This window comes from Cottoperca gobio, chromosome 1 (genome assembly GCF_900634415.1).
Source record: "Cottoperca gobio chromosome 1, fCotGob3.1, whole genome shotgun sequence".
NCBI lineage: Eukaryota > Metazoa > Chordata > Actinopteri > Perciformes > Bovichtidae > Cottoperca > Cottoperca gobio.
In genome coordinates, this window is record NC_041355.1 from 11285850 (window position 1) to 11306326 (window position 20477).

The following is a 20477-nucleotide window of genomic DNA, read 5'->3' on the forward strand; positions in this document are numbered from 1 at the left end:
TGCCTCATAAAAAAAAAGGTTTTCTAAAGGTCAAAATGTTCAATAATATTAATTTAGGGGATCCTCTAGTATAGGTGCAACGTCACGGTCTATAGAGCTTCTGATTGGATGTTGATAAAAGGGGAAACCCCTTGCCATCCGACAGGCAGGGCCATCCCTGCGCTGCAACCTCCTGGCGGCCGTCCAATGTCACATTCACAGTACATAACATAAGTGTTTTCCTGAAAATAATATTGCGGTGCTAATAATAATATTACTATTACTATCATATGTGTGGTGGCATTTATTGCATTTCAAGTCTAAGTAGTAGGCTATGTTTATTTAAAAGGACATTTACTATCCGGTATTGTATCCGCCATTCTCGCTTTAAGTGCATTCATATGCAAGTCTATGCAGAATCGCCACCTTACTTTTATTATCTATCATATCAAAAACTAGATGACACTGACAGTCGACTGGTCTGGCTGGAAAAGCCAGAAAAACACGCGGAGTCATTTCCCCTCTGAAGATCACTCAGCGATACCCTCAGTTCTGCTGCTACTGTACTTGCAAAATAGTGCGCCCTACTGTCTCTATTGCGCATGACTGTACGTCGTAATATGAAGTAGGCCTCCTGTTTTTCTCCCCAACCCGGAGTCCTCCTGGCCCCCACCGCCTCGATGCAACGTTCAAGTAAGCAAAACACGGAGGCTGCTGTCGATTACTCATGAAGGTAAGGTTTTTTTTCAATGCATTTCCAAAGCCAGCGGTGGTTACCGATTGTGGAATAGCACGGCTGCTGTCGTCAGTAAACGGTGTGTTTTTTTTAATACGTGCGGAAGCGTTGGGACTGCAGAGGAGGCTTCGGGACTGTTTCCGCACGCTTGAGGGAGAGCAAGGCCCAGTGACCCACATTCAGAGCAGCCAGTGTCTATGTGTACGAGTGGCCGAGCGTGCGCGCGTATCAACCTCCGTGTGTGTGTGTGTGTGTGTGTGTGTAAGTGTGTGTGAGTGAATGTGTATGTGTGTGTATCTGTGTACATTACATCTGCCGCGAAAATGTTTTCACCATCGCTGGTTATAGACATTTCTCCGCTGCTGACAGTTATGTTTTTGTCGGCTTTTGCGAAGATCTTTCCCCGCGCGGATGTTAAGGCTCAGTTTCCTCGCGCTGTTTGAGGACAAATGGTAACATTTTTAGAGATTATTTTGTCTTCAATGTCAGTTGTTGCGTGACAGCTTGAGGCTCGGTGGCAGCTTTGCCATGATACAGACTGATATTCCTGCTGTTTCTTTCACAGACGTGAAATGCTTTACCTGTCATAACTGTGTGCTTCAGTATTTGTGAGCGTCGCGGGAGAGTCGGGAAGATTAAGAGCATTTAATCTTACAGTTAAATGGTCAATTTTCGGTAGCAAGCTTAGTTAGCCTACTAGCTAGCTATATGGGTTGCTCTCTTTAGGTTGTATAACGAACACCTGTGGCACTAAAAGGTATATTAAAATTGCTGCCGTGTTTATCTGATAGCTAATGGCTCTTTTCGATCGACTGCATTACACGGACTAATATCAGTGGTTATTCATTGACTGGTGTACAGTGGGCACACTCGTCCAATGAAGAAGCTCAGTCTAATGAGGCTTCACTTAATGGCCATCAGGAATACGGGACTGTAGGTCAGGACAGTGATTCCCAACGTAGAGGCACATGGGGCCCCTAAAATGGTTTAACAAAATGCCTCAATCATCTCAATTATCTCCGACTAAAATTAGTGCAATAAATAGTAGGGTGATCCTGTTATTCATAGGTTACTACTCTCATATCTTAAAGCAAAATCCTCTTAGGTGTGAGACAAGTGAACAAGTGTGTTGTCTGATTTGGTGTTGGGTCTGCTTGACAAATTTGGGAACTTTTTTGTTTGACTTTTCACCCAGACATCACACAAATAAATTAGTGGATTAAATTGACATTTTATGTGATAGTAAACTGAATATTTATAAAGTAAGTTTTAGACAGTGATGGACACTATGTTCTGACATTTTGTAGACCAAATTATTAACTGACAATGTATTTGTTCTCCATGTAAAACATTGAGCTGAAATGATTGACAGAAAATTAATTGCTTAAGTTATTTCTTTTAAGTAGTAAGTAATCAGTTACAACTTCACCATTTATAAGGGTGTACTGCTATTCTGCGTTTTATATCACTGTTAACTAAATACATTTGGTAGTGGACTGTTCAACAAACACTCATCTTGAGGAATCTTCATGAATTGCTTTTCATCCATGTTTCACTATTTTGAATCAGAATCAGAAATCCTTATGTTACATGTTACAGCAAAGAGCAAGAGAGTAAAGTGGCGAGTAACAATAGAATAAAATACAGTAACAGTAATATAAGTACAATCATTGGAAAGAATTGTGTAGGAGTGAATATTGCACATGACAGTGGTGGAATAGACTTTTCTTGATGTGGTGGTGTACCAGGGGCCGTGGTGATTGTACAGTCTGACCGCTGCAGGAAGAAAGGACCTACGGTGGGGGAAGCAGCCTGTCACTGAAGGAGCTGCACAGTGCGGACAAAGTGTCCTGGAGAGGGGTGGGACATGTTGTCCAATAGAGAGGGCAGCTTGGCTGTCATTCTCTTCATTCTCCTTTGTGACTTTTAATAAACAATTGATTGGTTAATCGAAATGATATAATACACTGACAATGAAAATGATCTTCAGTAGCTGCCCTGATCTTATGGTGGTATGAATATCTTTTAGTGTTGGACTGTTGGTTGGATATACTTTGTTAGGTGGTTGCAGTTATTGCTGGGTGATATGGCAAAAATCTTCTATCACAATATAGGTCATTTTTCAACGTTAAAGAACTTAAGTGCAAAATCAACATAAGAGTTTCAAGTGAAAATAACAGGAAAAAAATGAATAAATATAACCTCTATTGCGATTATAAACGATATAGAATAATAAATACGATAGACATTTCTTTCCCTGTTTTGACCATATATATGTTCATATTGCTCAGCCCTAGTTGCAGCCCTAGTTTCCTGTTTTTAACTTGCAGCAACTAACATATCTACTTTCCACTTTGGCCTCTAGAATGTGCATGCATGGTAAATAGTGAACCTGGTATGTTTGTAAATGAGTAAGTTTTGTGTTGCAGGTGAGGTGTGGCTCACTCATGAAGATTTGTCTGTGCCTCAAAGGATAGGATCTAAAACAGCTTTGCCTGCAAAGAGACATTCCAGAAAGTAAGTTTAATCACCACTTTTTCATAACTGGGTTACTGTGCTTCAAGAGAGTTTGTGAAGTACTCGTAATGTAAGCAGAATAATTGATTTATTCCAGGGTTTCCTTGTCGCACTCATTATTTGCACTCTAAAGACTTTGTGCTGCAATAACTGGAATTTCAAGACTTTTCGGCAGTCTTATTTCACAGAACCAGTTTCATTCGTGTTTTTCTCTAAAGATTACTTGAAATGTCAACTCTAAGTATTATGAAATACTTGAAAGCAGTAGTGTAGTTAACTCTTCTAAAAAATATATTGGATAAGCTCTGGTCAACAAAGAATGTTTGTAATTATGCAAGCTGAATTTTGATTAATTGTGATTGTCTTGGTGTGGATGATTTATATCCTGTTCAATAGATTTCTTTTAGGACTTTATAGCTTTTGAAAACTGCTATTTGTTAGCTGCAGTAGCAAAGAGTGAATTATTTCCAATATCCCAATGGCAGTGAATCTGAAACAATGTTTAAAGCTGACCTCAAGTTAACCTAATGACCCCTCATGACCCTAGTTTTCTGCTCTGATCTCTCCCGCAGGTTTGGTTGATCACCATGTCTTTCTCGTGGTTTGTTGCCCTCTCGTGACCCCAATGACCCCAACAGCAGTTTTGACCGTAGAGTCAGCTTTAACCCCAAACCTTTTCTACGACCCCTGAGAAAAGACTGACCAAGTGCATAAGCTGTATTGGGGTAAGAAGTCACATCTTTTTAAACTGAGTAAATCTAAGTTCACTATCATTAGACATAATGTGTTCTTTTTAACGATTCAGCCAAGTAGACTCTAAAATATAATATTGTGTTGTATATTAAAGTATAACAGGAGCCACCATAGTAAGCCAGCTATCTGAGCCCCCCTGGGAATGCTGATAGTTGGGATTATTGATCAGAGAATGACACACAAGGTGGAAAAAACATTCAAAACAGTCAGTGTGCCTGTATATTTACAAACTCGTACATGGATACTAGTTTTTTTATTGCACGTAAAGGACTTTTATCAAGTTTAAACAAATCGGATGTTACACTCAAGATGAGTGTGCTTTTTCTGTTGCTTTCTTTTAAACATATTTGTAACTGCCCTTTGTTTGATTTCAATCTTTGGTGCTAAGATGCGATTCAGAATCTATTCTTACGTCAAAATTGAGTCATAATTGAATAGATATATGTATACAGTATATATATATATATATATATATATATGTAAATCATAACGGGCAATTAAGCAAATACAATATTTGTTTTTCTGTCTCTCCAGGTGGTCTTCCAAATGCCTACCTCACGCCTAAAGAGCAAATCACTGCAGCCACAGCCCTGATCAGCAGCCATCATGACATCAAGCGTAGGGTATGCTGCAACACACACACACACACACACACACACACACACACACACACACACACACACACACACACACACACTATATGTCAATTTATCATAAATGACATGCATACACACTATACATGCGTTGAGTACAAGCACATTTAGTACAAAATATGTTCAGATATATAGCTTTGTAAATACATTAAGCCCATAACGGTGTTAATGTTAATTATCAAAATGCTCCTAATTTATAATAATAATAATAATAATAACAATAACAATAACGGTAATGATAATAATAATAATAATTATAGTTATTATCAGGACATGGCATGCCCCCAAAAAATCTACAAAATAGTTACATTTTAAAGATATAGAATAAATAAATAATAAATATAAAGGAAAGTATTTGTATTGGCACATATTAGATCAAATGTATGCAAGCACACGCTCTGCTTCACAAATGTACTCGTAATCTTCTTGGCAAGCACAACACATTCCTTCCCCCTCTCTCTCTCACTCTCTTTTTGTGTGACCCAAAAATAAACCTGCTCCTGGCATGTAGGAATCCTCTCTTTAACAACATCCGTCATTCGTTATTATTAACAAAACATATCTGCTTTCAAGCTGCCAACAAACGTGCACACGCAGGAATAGACAAAGTGAGACGGGGAAAACTTGTAATATCTTTCTCTCCTTCTGTAGGGATGATTGTAGCATCTTTGATGGGTTGATGGAAGAAGATGAGAAGGACAAAGCAAAACGGTAAACTAGATATGAAGATGAAAAGCCCGCTGGAGTTCTGTTACTTGTACTATGTGTTAAAAATTAATACAGCAATACTTTTCATAAAACATCACATGTTATTTAAAAGCTTGTTTCTTGACCGGAGCTGCACTTGTTCAATGAATCAACATTAGAAACTCATTTAAAAGATGTGTACATTGTTCAGCTCCTGTAGAGAAAACACTCTGTCTAATCTGACTTTATGGTATGCCATACTATAACATTATAGGGTCACATGACACAAAGATTCCACTTGCTTATTTGCAGAGTCGCTGTGTTTTGTTCTGTATGTCAAAACGGGGAATCTGGACATTTAGAATCTAATGCATGACTGTGGTTTTGATTGTAGCGTGTCCCGTAACAAGTCTGAGAAGAAACGGAGAGACCAGTTCAATGTCCTCATCAAGGAACTCGGCACGATGTTGCCGGGCAACACCAGGAAGATGGACAAGTCCACCATCCTGCAGAAAAGCATCGACTTCCTGTGTAAACACAAAGGTCAGCGCACCTCACAGGGTGGACACTTCTTGTTCTATATTCAGTTGTTCTTGTGTACACACTGTTGTCTGTGTTTACTCTCATTTCTAGAGCTTATTACACTTTTTATGAGACACGCCTTTCGACTGTGTATAGTTGACTGTATTACGATTAATAATGATGCCATACTTTAAAGCTTTACACCTCCAGCCTCGACTCTGTTTCTCCTCATAATCTTAGTTGATCACCACTTGAATACTGTGATTATCTTAGGCTGAAATATTTAATTACTGCTGCATGTGTTACTATCCTTCTTAATCGTAGCTCTTATCATTGCTGTGCATGATTATTAATTCAGCTGCCACTTCACCGGCGCACTGTGTTATCTCCTGTTCTGTCTAAGTGCATTGTTTTTGCTCTGATCCTTGTACTATCAATACATTTCGGTTCCTCGTTGGTCTGCATTATTGCGTGCTTTCTGTTTGTGTTGTCTCTTTTACGTCCCGTCGCCTCATCGTCTTTTCCTTACTTTTCCTGAAAGACTTGATTTTTCTTCTTAACAATTCCATTTGCTCTCCGTTTCCTCCACCAGAGATCGCAGCCCAGTCGGAGTCGAGTGAGATCAGGCAGGACTGGAAGCCTCCATTTCTTAGCAATGAGGAGTTCACCCAGCTCATGCTTGAGGTCAGATATCTCACATGTTGTACTGTAAACCTGTCTGTTAGGTGTCATATCCACTGTTACTTTACTTTTGTGCGACATGTTTCATTATCAGGTTCAAGATGAATTATAATTCACCTCAACAAACCCAATTGGATTAGAATATTATTTCGAAATGTAAAAAAAGCTGCTGTTTCAGCTCAACAGATTAGTTAGTTTATTTTTCTGATATTTAAAGACGCATTTATGACAGCCTTTTACTTCTACTGCTGTAGACCGACATTTAGGGGAGTTCTCTTTATCTCGTCTCGCATTATCAGGCTCTGGATGGGTTCTTTATAGCAATAATGACTGATGGGAACGTCCTCTACGTCTCTGAGAGTGTCACCTCACTACTTGAACATCTACCGGTGAGTAACACTGCTTCTTTCCTTTGTCTGGTATGTATTAGTCATTAGCTGTATTGTAGAACAAGCTTGTGTGTTCAGATTAAAGATGTTAGGATGACGTGTGTGTACTGAAAAAAAAGGGTTTGGCCATTCTTCAGATTTTTGTGTGTGTTCTCATGCACATGTGTGTGTGTGTGTTCCTCAGACTGACTTGGTGGACCAGAATCTGTTAAACTTCCTGCCAACCGGGGAACACTCTGATGTGTACAAGGCTCTGTCCACACACCCCACCAACCACGACAACCTTAGCTCCGACTACCTAAAGAGTCAGTAACACCCCGAGTCACATGACACCTTGCTGCTTGTTTCACCGTCATCCAATAATACTGAACTGTATTGTGTGTTTGATGGCTAAATGGGAATATCATGCAGTTTAACATCTACTTCGGTCCTTCACGATGCATAGTTTGCATCTGTTATCTGATTTCTAAAGTAAGAAATGTTTCGTTAGACCTGATTATCCAAAGAAAACGACTAAACCCATGTTCAAAACAAATTGAATGTATTTCTGACAAAAAAGAAGAAGAAAGATGATGTAAAGTTTCTGTCGCTGTTTATTATAAATCCTGTCCCGCTCTTCTTGTCTGTAAGGAAGCAAGTTGGTGGATACAACATAAGAGCCACAATTAATGTTTTACTCTCAAAATACTGGCTTATTCTTTGCATGATGCATCATTATCACTGTTTTGTCTTGATTTCCTAATAGCACCATGAAAACGTTTTAAAACTTATGCTCAAAGCGTTTACTGGATGTTACAATAGTTCTATTGTTTTACTTGCCTTTTGACTTTTAATCTAACTTTGTATTTTTATAATTTCTTTGTCTCCAGCTAAGAACCACATGGAGTTCTGCTGCCATATTCTGCGAGGGTCCATTGACCCCAAAGAATCGCCTGTCTACGAATATGTAAAGTTCATTGGCAACTTTAAGTCACTCAACAACGGTATGTAATTTAAATAGCTTTCAACACAGCAGTCTGTGTAAAGCTTGTTTTAATTACAATTTCCCACAGTCAAGGATTGTTCCTTGACTGACAGAGTAAACAACCTTTTCAATAGCAAACTCTGCTCTGTGTTGTGCAGTTCCCAACGCAGCAAGGAATGGTCTCGCAGGGGTGTTACAACGCTCACTACAGCCTGCATTCGATGACCAGGTGTGCTTCGTAGCCACAGTTCGACTGGCCAAACCTCAGTTTATCAAGGTAGCCTAGCACACACTCCCACATAAAATAAATAAAAATCCCACTGAGTCATTAATGAATATCTTTGTCTAATATACCTTCTCTCTCCTGTTGTTTTTATATTCATAGGAGATGTGCACAGTGGAGGAGCCCAATGAAGAATTCACCTCGAGGCACAGTCTAGAATGGAAGTTCCTCTTCTTAGACCATAGGTGAACACACACATACACACACACACACACACACACACACACACACACACACACATACACACAACACACACACACACACACACACACACACGTTTCATTTTAATCCTTAAATTGCCAGTTTACTCCGTCAGAGGTGCTTGTCAGGTGGTCACACTTTTCCGACGTCGGCTTAGGGGGGGTCTGTGTCTGACCATTTGACGAAAACGACAATCTGACATTCCCTCCGTGATTAGCCAGCTGTGTGGAAGTGAGAAAGCAGCCGAGGTTTTAACTTCTCAAGATACTTTTTTTCCATTCTTCACGCAACTATTTCTGTTTCTGTCTTCATGTGAACAACAAAGTGCAACACCCCCCCTCTCTACTAACGGCCAGCTTTTCAGTCCGCCCTCCAGTGTGGCCGTTCACAACATTTAAGTCTTTTGTTGTCCAACGTGGCTGAACAACACGTCATATGAACTAGTTCTCTTTAAGAATAATCCAACCATCTGAAGTCAAAAGGAGTTTTTTCTTGGAACAACATTTTGAACTGAGCCGTTGGTTTTTACAAAGCTAACTTTTCAGAATGATGAGACGTGTACTTTGTGCTGCATCAAGTTGTTCCTCTTTGAGTACACTGATAAAAGCTACGAGCACCCAGATTGTCAAGGTCACTTTGACCTTTGAGCTCTCGGACTTTGTGAAGCCTGCCTTCTGTTTTTTTGTTCAAGCGAATGATAAGGATGTCATTTCTCCTTTTTAGAGCTCCACCCATCATAGGCTACCTGCCGTTCGAGGTTCTGGGAACATCAGGGTACGACTATTACCATGTGGATGACCTGGAGACACTAGCCAAGTGCCACGAACACTGTGAGGGCTCATATTTACACACCTTTAAGTTAAGATTTGTTAGTAAAAGCCTTTCTCTGCTTGTTGTTTTTCTAACAACTCTTCTCTATCTCCTGTTCAGTGATGCAGTACGGCAAAGGGAAGTCTTGCTACTATCGTTTCCTGACTAAAGGTCAACAGTGGATCTGGCTTCAGACGCACTACTACATCACCTATCACCAGTGGAACTCTCGACCTGAGTTTATTGTCTGTACGCACACAGTAGTCAGGTACTACAACTTCCCTGTGCCTCTTTACTGATGCAATTACCAGAGACATTTCTTCTCTCTGATCAATAGACATTTCCCAAACCATTGTTAAGAGTCTTTGATTATAAACGGCTCCTCGGATGCACTTCTGTGATCCATTTACTGGTGATACAGCATTTTCTTAATTTTCATGCACACCATCTTCTTGCTTCTCCACGGGCTGCAGCTATGCAGAGGTGAGGGCAGAACAACGCAGAGAGCTGGGCATTGAAGAGTCTAATCCAGAAGTAACTGTAAACAAGGTAAGAACAAATAAATGAAAAGAACATTTAGAAATCTGTTCGGCATGAACCCAATAATTAAAAGTATCAACATATATAAAGTATTGAAGAGAAGTTGTGGTTGAATGTGCAAATTTATTGTTTAGGCCTGAGTAACAAAAGTATCAGTTGTGTAATTGAACTTTATTAATTGATTGACTGAAATTCTCTAGTGACAATGTATTAATTTAACATACAAAATAATATATTCAGCCTTACTAAGAGCCATCATATTATTAAATTTCAAAAGGCATCGAATGAAAGCCCAAAAACTTGTTTCATTCAACAATAGCTAAAAGCCTTTTTAATGTTTTCACATTTGTTACCCATGTACTTCTGTTAGTGAGTTGCTGCTGCACATAAATATTCCTCACACTGTCTACAAATGTTTGACTAATTGACTGTTGTTCTTTAATATTATCAATCCCTTTGGTCAGTGATTACATCAAGATGACAACAGATGTGTCATAAATCAAACTTTGGCTAGAATTCACAGACGGATGAAACACTAGGATAGTGGTTGTTAATCTCACTTTAACTCAGTTATATTTAATTAATAACTGTTAATTAGTATTTGTGTTGGTTTAACCTTCTTATGAAGTACTTTTAATTTTTAAAGGATCGGCTGTCAAGTGTATTTTTGCTCTGCTTCTCTGTTTTTAGAGTCACGACTCTGGCTCAGAATCCCAGCTGAACACGTCCAGCCTCAAGGAGGCTCTGGAGCGATTCGACCGCAGCCGAACACCCTCGACCTCCTCGCAGAGTTCTCACAAGTCCTCATCGCATGTCTCTGACAACACTTGCACTTGTAAGGACGCACGCAAACACACACCCAGTTGCATGTACATACAGTATATTTATATATATATTTATATATAATATGATGATGATGATACTTAATTGTCAGATGTAAAAGTCTGAAATGTTTCTTGCGTCACAGCAGCTTAATTTACAACTAAATGCCAAACCAAAGGCAAAAACAATTAAGATAAGAAACAAGGATACATACATTTAACACACCATTAATGTACATTTGATGTGGGGTTAAGCTCCATATTTAATTTTAGGATTGACTGGTGCACAAAAGAGTTCTTCAGTACAACCTTATTAAATTGTTCATCCCTGTATCTACTATTTGATGGTAATAATGATGTATTTGCTCTTCAGGACATGGTTGTGGTCAGAGACAATGTTGTTGTACAGCCTTCATATTAATATATTAATCAGTTGTACCCTGACGTAATATTCTAAAGATGAGTCAGTGACTCATCACTTCTGGAGTTTAATGGGATGGGAAGCCCTGCACCCAGACGATACGATATTCTGTTACTCATCAAAGATTATGTCTCTTCGTCAACAGCCTCCAAGCTACACATGGACACGGCCACACCTCCTCGGCAGTCCATGACCTCCACCATGGAGATGACGTCACAGCGTCGCTCATCCATCAGCAGCCAGGTGAGCATGGCTAAAACACCAACACATAGCAAACTAGGACTTCTTATACTGATTTTTGTGACTACAAGTTTATAATGTAATCTTACAAATTATTGAACTTCATTTGTCACAATTCACTTAATGATCTGTATATTTGCAGTCTATGAGCTCTCAGACCACAAGCCAGAGTGTAACTCCAGGTATGATCACGCAGCAGCAACAGCAACAACAACAGCAACAACAACAACAACAACAATCACCAGAGCAGCTACAGGCAAACGTACAGGTGAGAATAGGCAGCACTAAATTTGGGTCATTTAATCCCATCATAATGTGCTGTGGAGCTGAAATGACTGTCAATTAATTGCTCAGTCGATCAACAATAGATTCATCGTTTAATACAGGGGTATTCAACTAAAGTTCTAAGAGGTCCAGTTAGAGAAAATGTCCGCGAGCAAAGGTCCGGAGCATCATAACGTCTAACGTGCGTTATGAATTAGTGTGATATATATTCGAAGCAGCCCAGTAGCTCTATCAACGTCTGCACGTCATCAACAGCTGACTGTCAAATCTAATAAAGAAAGTACAACTTAAAAACATTTAGACAATATGTATTGTCACTTAACATTGAACTATACAGATATATATATATATATATATATATATATATATATATATATATATATATAATACTGTAGATATGTATAATGTTCTTCTCGGGCTGCATTTAAAAATAAAAGAGAAAATAAATAAAATAGCTTTTGAAAAATTGTGCATCTTAAAATAAAGTGCTTAATCTTAAAAACATAAAATAAAGTGTAGCAGCATCTTGAGTGTCCCTTTTTCTTTAACTGTTTCACATCTTGATTTAACTCTCAACCAATGTTAGAATAAATCAGTCTCAACACATCTTAACAATTGAACAGTTTAATTGTACTGTTCTCTGTGGCTGATGATGCTTACAGGTGGCCTATTTGCTTTATTTGGTCACAAATCAAAATCATATTGGGCTCTGAGTGCTTATTTCTGTGCCTTCAGTTCAGACTTGAGTAGGGTATGTTTGGTCGAAAACGTTGTGCTTTGTCTCATAGTGGCGTTTCACATCACCACTGTTAATGAGCACCACGGTCTCTGAGCATATGAGACACTGGTGTTGTGCTCCAGTGGGAAGGGTGAACATGAATGAGTCCATTCTGGGTTGAAAGCTCTGTTTCTCTCCCTTTCTCCGTCTTCTCTCCCTGTATCGCTAACTCGTCTTTCTGTCTGTCACTCGCCTCTCGCTTGTCTGTATTATTCAGAGTCGCAATGTTTTTCAGTTGGAATGCACAGATTTGATTGGCTGCGTAGCATCACGTGGGACGGCTTAACTCGTATGTAATTGGTCTGTGAGTTTCCTGAACCGCTAAACCAGTGCCGTAAAAATGAAAAAAGCTGCACCGGTTAAAATAGAAAATCCCTCAATAATTTATTGATTATAAATCCGGGTCCGGTTAGGTCGGCGTCTGGGTCCGGATTTGGACCGCGGTCCGCCTGTTAGTGATCCCTGGTTTAATAGATGAAGTGGTTTTTTTTTCAGTGAAAATGCCAAAATGCCATTTGGTATATTTTTTAATTTAATAAGCGATACTAGGGAAACTTCCAGCTCACCTCTCTGACTTTGCTCCTCCAAGTTGTTTTAATTTACATGGAATGATCTACAAAAAGAGCTAACATTAGAAATATTCATATCCATTAATTCATATCTAATACTGTGTTAAACAGCTGTATATGTGCATTTTAATGTGTTGTGGTTTCGTGTGACTGCTACCTTGGCCACAGTCTCTCTTGCACCATTTCTTTATTTATCTAAATGGGACTTCCTGGTAAAATAAAGAATAAAGAACTGCGTGCCTTTTTAAGGTTTTGGACAATTTGTCGGAGAAAAAAAGACATTTGAAGACGTGACATTGGGCTCTTGGAAACTTTTTTCTGAATGTTTACACCAAAATGATAAATCAACTAATGGAGAAAATAACAGTCAGAGTCATCAATATTACAATAATCATTAGCTGCAGCCCCACTTTGTGGACTTTGTGATGTTCATTTGCCAGCGTTTCGTAATGAACATCCAACATCAGTGGCTGCTAACTGCACGTACACATCGTGCTGCAGTGACCTTTTCCTCTCCACCCACAGCCGGTGATGGAGTTCTCGGCGCAGGTGAATGCCATGCAGCATCTGAAGGATCAGCTGGAACAGAGGACAAGACTGATCCAAGCCAACATCCAGCGGCAGCAGGACGAGCTGAGACACATCCAGGACCAGCTGCAGAAAGTCCAGGGACAGGGCATACAGGTGAGATGTAGACTCAAAATGTAGCCATTTTTATACATATAGGCGTTAAATTTAGGTCATTTCTTTATAGATAATTGTCTCAAATGTGACCGCAGTTTTATTTTTGAAAATAAACCATCTATATTCAAACATTAAACCAGAGAGCTTCTTCAGTTCAGGTTCAGTAGAATTCAGGTTTCTCCCCATGATGTTTTCCAAATTTAGAAAGTTGCTTATGGAAAAAGACTAGCATGCAACCGCTCTTCTTTTTTTAAAAGATATGTAGCTATATTGTGCTTTGTCTCTTCCTGTTGAGTTCTACCTGGATGGGCATGACCTAGATCAGAACGAGAATCATACATTATGTATTATTTCTGTTCTACTGCAATTTCACTACCCGGGTGTGCACCCTGAAAAGATCATTTATGCTCATTAAATCATTCTATTCTATTATAACAATAAGCCCATGTTTAGATTAGGCAAATAAATGTACACAAATAAGTGTATGCGGTGGAACCGTGACACACTGACATTTAGTGTTTCCATCCCGACAGATGTTGCTGCAGCAGCAGGGTGGAGCGATGAACGTGCAGCTCCCCCAGGTGGGGTCGGTGCAACAAACAGCTACTTTGACCAATCAGGTCCAGCAAACAACAATTAACCCCGCCCATTCAGGAACTCAGCAGCTCACCATCCAGCAGCAGGCACCACCCCCCCAGCAGAACCTACAGCAGCAGCCGACCAACGCCCTCACACAGGTGGGACACACACTCACACACACTCACACACTTTCAGAGGAATGGAAGAGCCACAGGACATGCTGTTAGTGTTTAATCATGTCAAAGACTTCTCAGCAAACTGTAAAACACACAAACCATCATATTTACTTTGGTTAGACGCACCCTCCATACTCTACTGTTGAGTAATGTTGATCTCCTCATCTTTTAATTAGGTCCAGTTAAAACAGCCAGGGCAACAAAAGCAACACATTTCACTTCATGTTTGTTTATAATGTATCAAAAGCAAGCATACTGTAACCCGATAGTGTCTTTATGTGACTTTTCCAAGTCTTGAAGAGGCTTTAATACAACCTCCCAGTCAACCACTTTGTTAGTATAGCCACTGAATGAAAACAATGTGCAGAATGTGCTGGAGTTTGTATATTTATGGCTTTATGATCTTTTGAATTAGTTTTGTTGTTGTTGTTGTTTTTAATTGGACATACCTAAAATAATGAAATATATATATAATGGAAAAAATGGCAGAAAAAGGAACAAAATGAACAAAGAAAAGACCCTAACAGTTTACTCTGTTTTTAAAGGAATTCATTTCATGTCCCTCCCTCCTTCCCCACATTACCGCCCTCCAGCCCCAGCGTCAGCCCCAGCAACCTCCCCAGGCTCAGCCCCAGCCCCAGGGCTCTGTGTCCGCTCCACTATACAACACCATGATGATTTCCCAGCCAGGGCAGCCCAACGTGCTGCAGATCAGCACCAGCCTGCCGCAGACCAACACCCAGCAAGGCACCGCAGTGGCCACCTTCACACAGGACCGACAGATCCGGTAAGTAGACAACACCCTAACCTCATACCTAAGCTACCCTCATTCCCACTAAACCAAAGTTTATCTAGCTATATATGAATGTAAGGATAAGTAACTGTATTGCACGATGATATCGGCATAAAATAATTAAATATAGGCACAAATGAACATGTCCGATATGACAGGCCAATAAGATGATGCGACATCCAAGCCTGGTAAAGAAGGATTATATGTTTCTTTATTTTTAAAAACATGTTACATGAAGATCCAGGATAGTTCTGTTACTGTAACTACTTTTTTCTTCCTGTTTCTTTTCCCTTTTCTCCATTTCACTCTCTCCAGGTTCCCAGCAGGGCAGCAGCTGGTGACCAAGCTTGTGACGGCTCCAATGGCATGTGGAGCAGTCATGGTGCCCACCTCCATGTTCATGGGACAGGTGGTCACTGCCTACAACCCCTTTGGTGGACAACAGGTATGGACAAAGCAGTTTGAGTCATAGAGCAACTAATGACACTGTATCTAAGACCAGAAAAAAGCACGACTCTAATCCAATCGAGCATGTGTACAGCTCATAAACTCCCAGCTGCTCAGTGAAAGGGTGGAATAAAATAGAATGAAAACCATGGCAGTGGTGGGGAAAACTGGTTTGTCTGATCAGCAAACTTCTTGCATTTGATGCTGATATTTGGTGATGAAAAGAAGATCATGAGTTGGCCTTGGCCTGAAAGCAGCTCACAGAGAGATTTAAATTAATGCCTTTTTTGTTGTTGTAAATCATGCGTTATGTCCTTGCAGCCTAAAGATGACTCAAGGACTAAAAGGTCCAAAGACTAGTAGATTGTTTTGTCAATAAAACGGGTGCATTGTTGTTTCAACATTAGCTTATATAATAGACTCCATCCCTTTTCATTTGTCTCTCCAGTCCAAAAATATATTGAAAAGTTGGATCCTTAGAGAATCCGTTGATGGAGATCATAAGGAGTTGTAGAGATGATGAAACCTAATGTGAGGGATCTCTCTTAAAGCAGTAAATGGTGTACAATATTACAAGCAACACTTAATTTCTTATAAGATTCACTTATATGATACATCCCTTGGTGGTTCTGTGTTAACTCCTGTGACTTTTCAGCAGGGAGGGCAAACCCAGACCCTGACTCTGCAACCAGCCCAACCGTCCCAAGGTCAGCCCGACGGCCAAAACCAGACGACTGTAGTGGCTCAGGGTGGCCAGCAGGGGCAGCAGCAACAACAGCAATTCTTACAGGTATCAGTAGAGGGCAGCAAATATAATTTATTAAAAGAGACAGTTTTCTTTACCCTGCAGTCAGTATTGAGTGAAATAATATACTGACTGTTTACAGAATCTAATCATTTTAGGTATTCAAACTTAAAGGTGTTCATTCACTTTGCTTACATGAATGTGTGAGAAGAGAAACATACTTTTTATTTACATAAAGAAACTTGATTTATTTATGTGTGAGTTTAAGTGTGAGATAGTTATATTGTAGTTAGTTATTCACCATTTTACCAATGTTTCTTTTTTTCTTTTTTTTTTGCTGTACCTATAGTTTATAGATAGTTTAACAAAAATTAATAATTTAATAATGGAAAAGAAAACAGGGCATTGGGGTCAGGGAAGAGAGTTGTTTGTTAATGTGTGTAGTAGTCTGAGTGTGCAGAGATAAGATGACAAAGATACATGTATGATTTTTTTTCTGTCAGGGCACTCGTCTCCTCCATAGTAACCAGTCTACCCAGCTGATTCTGCAGGCAGCTTTCCCACTCCAACAGCAGGGCACTTTTACGCAGGCAGCGCACCAACAACAACCACAGCAGCAGCAACAACAACAACAGCAGCAGCAGCAGCAGCAACGGCAACAGCAGCAGCAGCAGCAGCAGCAGCAGCAACAACAACAGCAGCAACAATCTCACCACCAGAGGCACCAGCAGCAGCTAAAACCACAGCCCCAGAAACAGCTGAAAGCCCCGTCATCGCACAGGACTGACAGTGTCAGCAGCCAACCGCAGTGAAGTCTGAAGGAGAACAACCAGGGGAATGAAAGCTCTAAGGGATTGTTGCAGACATTTGTTTTGGTCGTGGCTGTAAAGAAAACTTAATTTCCCCCAAAATTGACGTCCTCCTTTTCCTCCATCAGAAAGAAATTTAATCGTAGGAAAGAGGAGCGCCTGTGAGTCCTCAAGGAACTCACCATAGATTGTCACCATGGCAACACGATGGATTCAATTCCACCAATTGTGAGGGAGCTCCAGTCTCCGTGGAAACCCCAACAAAAATACAGAGGACACCTTATCGCCACAGTAACGATGGACTGTTTTGAAGGTGTGTCAAAGTGGACTGACTGACCTTGTACAGATTAACTGTATGATAAAAAAAAAGTGTAAATATCAAATATAGCCTAACAGAAAATGTAGTATTTTATATGATTGCATGGAAAGAATAACTGTAAGCTTTTATTAGTCGCTTTTGAAAAATGAATTTTTACTTTGTTCAAGTGTTTTCTGCTCAAAGATGGAGCAATGACGTGCTCTCTCAGTCTTCTCTCCCCCCCGACCCCCCCACCCCACCCCCCCTCCTTCTCTAAAAAAAAAGACAGTCCAGAATAATAAGGCTTTAAAGTTCTGTCGGTTTGGTTGGGCTTGGGTTGTCTTGTGGAAATTGTGTTTTTAAACACTGTGTCTCTGAGACAAGATTTTCTCTTTTTAACTTTGTAAGTACAAATTATGTTTGGCAAAAAAACTAGATCACATTTTTGACTGAATTCTTTGCAGAATGATCACTGTACGTATAACGGGTTTAGTGATTCCAAGTGCCAATAACGGTCAATTATGTTTTTATTTTGTTTTTCGAGCAGACTATTCAAAGGCGTATATATATTTTCCATCAAGATATTACCCCTATTAAAGTTAACGCGTATGTATATAGTAGGGATTATTTTTTAACAGTCAGAGAGCCCTATAAGTAACAAACAATATATCCTCAACCTCCTGAAACTTTAGCACTTGATGTGGTTGTGTACAGTAAATCACTGTCCAGACCTAGTTGTTTGTAATCCGTGGTGTGATTCCGTGAGCTAGTGTGTTTTTGGGAATACAATCTTTGTGTGCATGAGTGGGCATGAGAGTGTCTATGGTTGGTGTGTGTGTGTGTGCGTGCGTGCGTGCGTGCGTGCGTGTGTGTGCGTGCACGCGCGCTTGTTGCCCCTTGTGTCTTACGATATTTGACTTAGTAAGGGTTTGAAGTTGCTGGATGGTACTTGTATTCTCAGGAATGTGGAAAGTTTTTTGCTTCTGCCTCAGTCTGGAACCAGACATGGAGGGATTAGACGTTGATGCTGCAAAGACCAGAGGAAGAAGTGTCTGTGTGAAAAGTGTGACTGGTGACTGAATCAAATTTGACCCAGATCCCTTCGAGCCTTCCTCTTTATTTCCTTATCAAAATAGTATGAAGGGAGAAGTCTCCAGGGGAGAAGACAGTAAGAATATGATGTTATTTTGTAAAGAGGGGAGGATACGTTAGCAAGAGGATTAAATCCAAATGTAAAATCATTTATTTGAGTTGGAGTTTAAAGTCAGAATTATAACTTTAACCTCAGAACATCATACAGTATATATTTTTCACGTGACCCTAATCCTCTTCTGTAGATAAGACATGATGGAGTATAAATATGGAACAATTATTTTCAGCTATTCACCCAGATTGGAATATATTGACCTCATTGTACCAGCAAACCTGCATTTCTTATGGTCTTCTGTATCATCAGTGTTTCATCCTTCTATCTCTTCCTAGGCCTCAGAAACCCTCATGCAGTTCAGTTCACTCGTCTCTGGTTAAAATCAGGGCTGGGCCCAAGTCCTTTTCAAATACATGGATGGGAATGGGCTCATCTCCTCTACTACAGTTGTAAGCCATATCAAACAGAAAAGCCTTGGGTTGGAGGACATGTAATGGTTGGCAAAGGAGCATTTAGAATGTGTTGTTTTGTCTCTGAGTGTAGTTAAGACTGTGTGCGTGCGTTTGTGTGAATATAGAGTTTCCTACTTGTATCACTCGGGGGTCAGCATTGGTTTCCCCTGGCGATAGCCAATCAGTTCTTGCGTTGCAGTATAAAGAAATAATTGTAATATTCAAGAAACTTCCTCTCCGGTTGGGCCCAGTATTCTGCAAGCCCGTGTGTGGGACAGCTCAACTTGAATACATGTTTGTGTGAAAGAGAGAGTTTGTATGCATGTTAACTGTCACTGTAACCCGTTATATTTTCATATGGAAACAGATGTGTGACTGGTAAATAATGGATGTTAGGCAATGCAGAGCATTGGTCACCTGTCAGGCTGTAAAGAAGATGTGCAGTGTTATTGCTCAACAATGACAGACTGCTCAACAAACACTTATCACAACAATTACACATCAGACATGTCTCAAATGGTAATCCTCTGAGATTAAGTTTTATTTTTTAGATTGGCAATTTGTGTGACTATGCGGGGACAAATGCTCCTCTTGACTTTGTCTACAAATAAGGAATAGAAGAGAGGATTTAGAGGGTCTTACTATTTGAACCAGGTCTTCCACCCATCACATAACAAATGTAGATCCTCTATAGACTAGTTTGTGTTTAAGGCGTCACTCTAAAGGGTAATGTTCAAATGTTTATAGTATGTGTCACTGATACCCAGCCCAAAGAATGTAAAGGTGTTTAAAGAGACTAATGGATGTTGTAACTGTTGATTATGGAGAACCTTTGACAGGCTTTGGGATGAAGGAAAATGTTGGGTGTGAAAGAAAATCATGTTTCTCACTACAAGGATCCACATATAGAATCAGAAATACAATCTTATTTACTGGCTTTGCATTCTTCAAAAATCCTCCTGAATGTTTCACCATTTCTGTTTTTGCAACAATATTTCATGTTCCAGTTGGAGAAAGAGTTAAAAAAAAAGTGCTGAACGCTAAGGTGTAGGATATTTGAAATGCTCCTTCACACAGATACACAGATCACCTTTTCACTACTCAATCTGGTTCTAAAGAGTTCTAGTATAAAACTGTACACATACACAAAGCGAAGAACACCAGTATTCAGTGTAAAACGGTGCTATGCTTACCTGTACTGTATGTATGTATGTATATCCCTTCTTCTGCTCTTGAACTGTGCTCCTTTTATCTACCCCAAAGTCAAATGTAATAATAATCAAGATTTTGAAGCAAAATGTTTGCTCTTATTATAACCCCCCTCTACCCTATTGGTCAATTTGAAAATAAAAACGGTTGCAAATACGTGATCCATGTCTGCTGTAATTTTGTTGTGTGTTGGTCTGTTATTAGCCACACTAGCAATGTAGCATCAGTGATGGCAATGTAGGTCCACCACCAGACATGAAATATTTCATTTCATGTGTTGGATCGCAAAACCATTTTGTACAGATGTTC

The 20477-nt window shown here is 39.8% G+C and overlaps 1 protein-coding gene across 6 annotated transcripts; it reads left to right on the forward strand.

Annotated features, from left to right (window-relative positions):
• Window positions 1-586: 586 nt before the first annotated feature.
• Window positions 587-20329, forward strand: clockb (clock circadian regulator b). Of its 6 annotated transcripts, none has more exons than XM_029434123.1 (24): window positions 587-712; window positions 3145-3232; window positions 3805-3957; window positions 4520-4608; window positions 5290-5349; window positions 5720-5868; window positions 6440-6531; window positions 6828-6917; window positions 7102-7222; window positions 7787-7900; window positions 8040-8158; window positions 8267-8349; window positions 9089-9195; window positions 9296-9443; window positions 9649-9724; window positions 10406-10550; window positions 11103-11200; window positions 11340-11465; window positions 13355-13513; window positions 14047-14250; window positions 14814-15055; window positions 15377-15506; window positions 16164-16298; window positions 16757-20329. In XM_029434123.1, the coding sequence occupies exons 4-24, from the start codon at window positions 4592-4594 to the stop codon at window positions 17063-17065; spliced, it is 2724 nt and encodes a 907-aa protein (XP_029289983.1). In that variant the 5' UTR covers window positions 587-712; window positions 3145-3232; window positions 3805-3957; window positions 4520-4591; the 3' UTR covers window positions 17066-20329. The 6 variants fall into 6 exon arrangements, with proteins under 6 accessions (XP_029289983.1, XP_029290001.1, XP_029290009.1 ...); XM_029434141.1 differs by having other exon boundaries at window positions 16167-16298; window positions 16757-17065; XM_029434149.1 differs by having other exon boundaries at window positions 14862-15055; window positions 16757-17065.
• The last annotated feature ends 148 nt before the right edge of the window (window positions 20330-20477 follow it).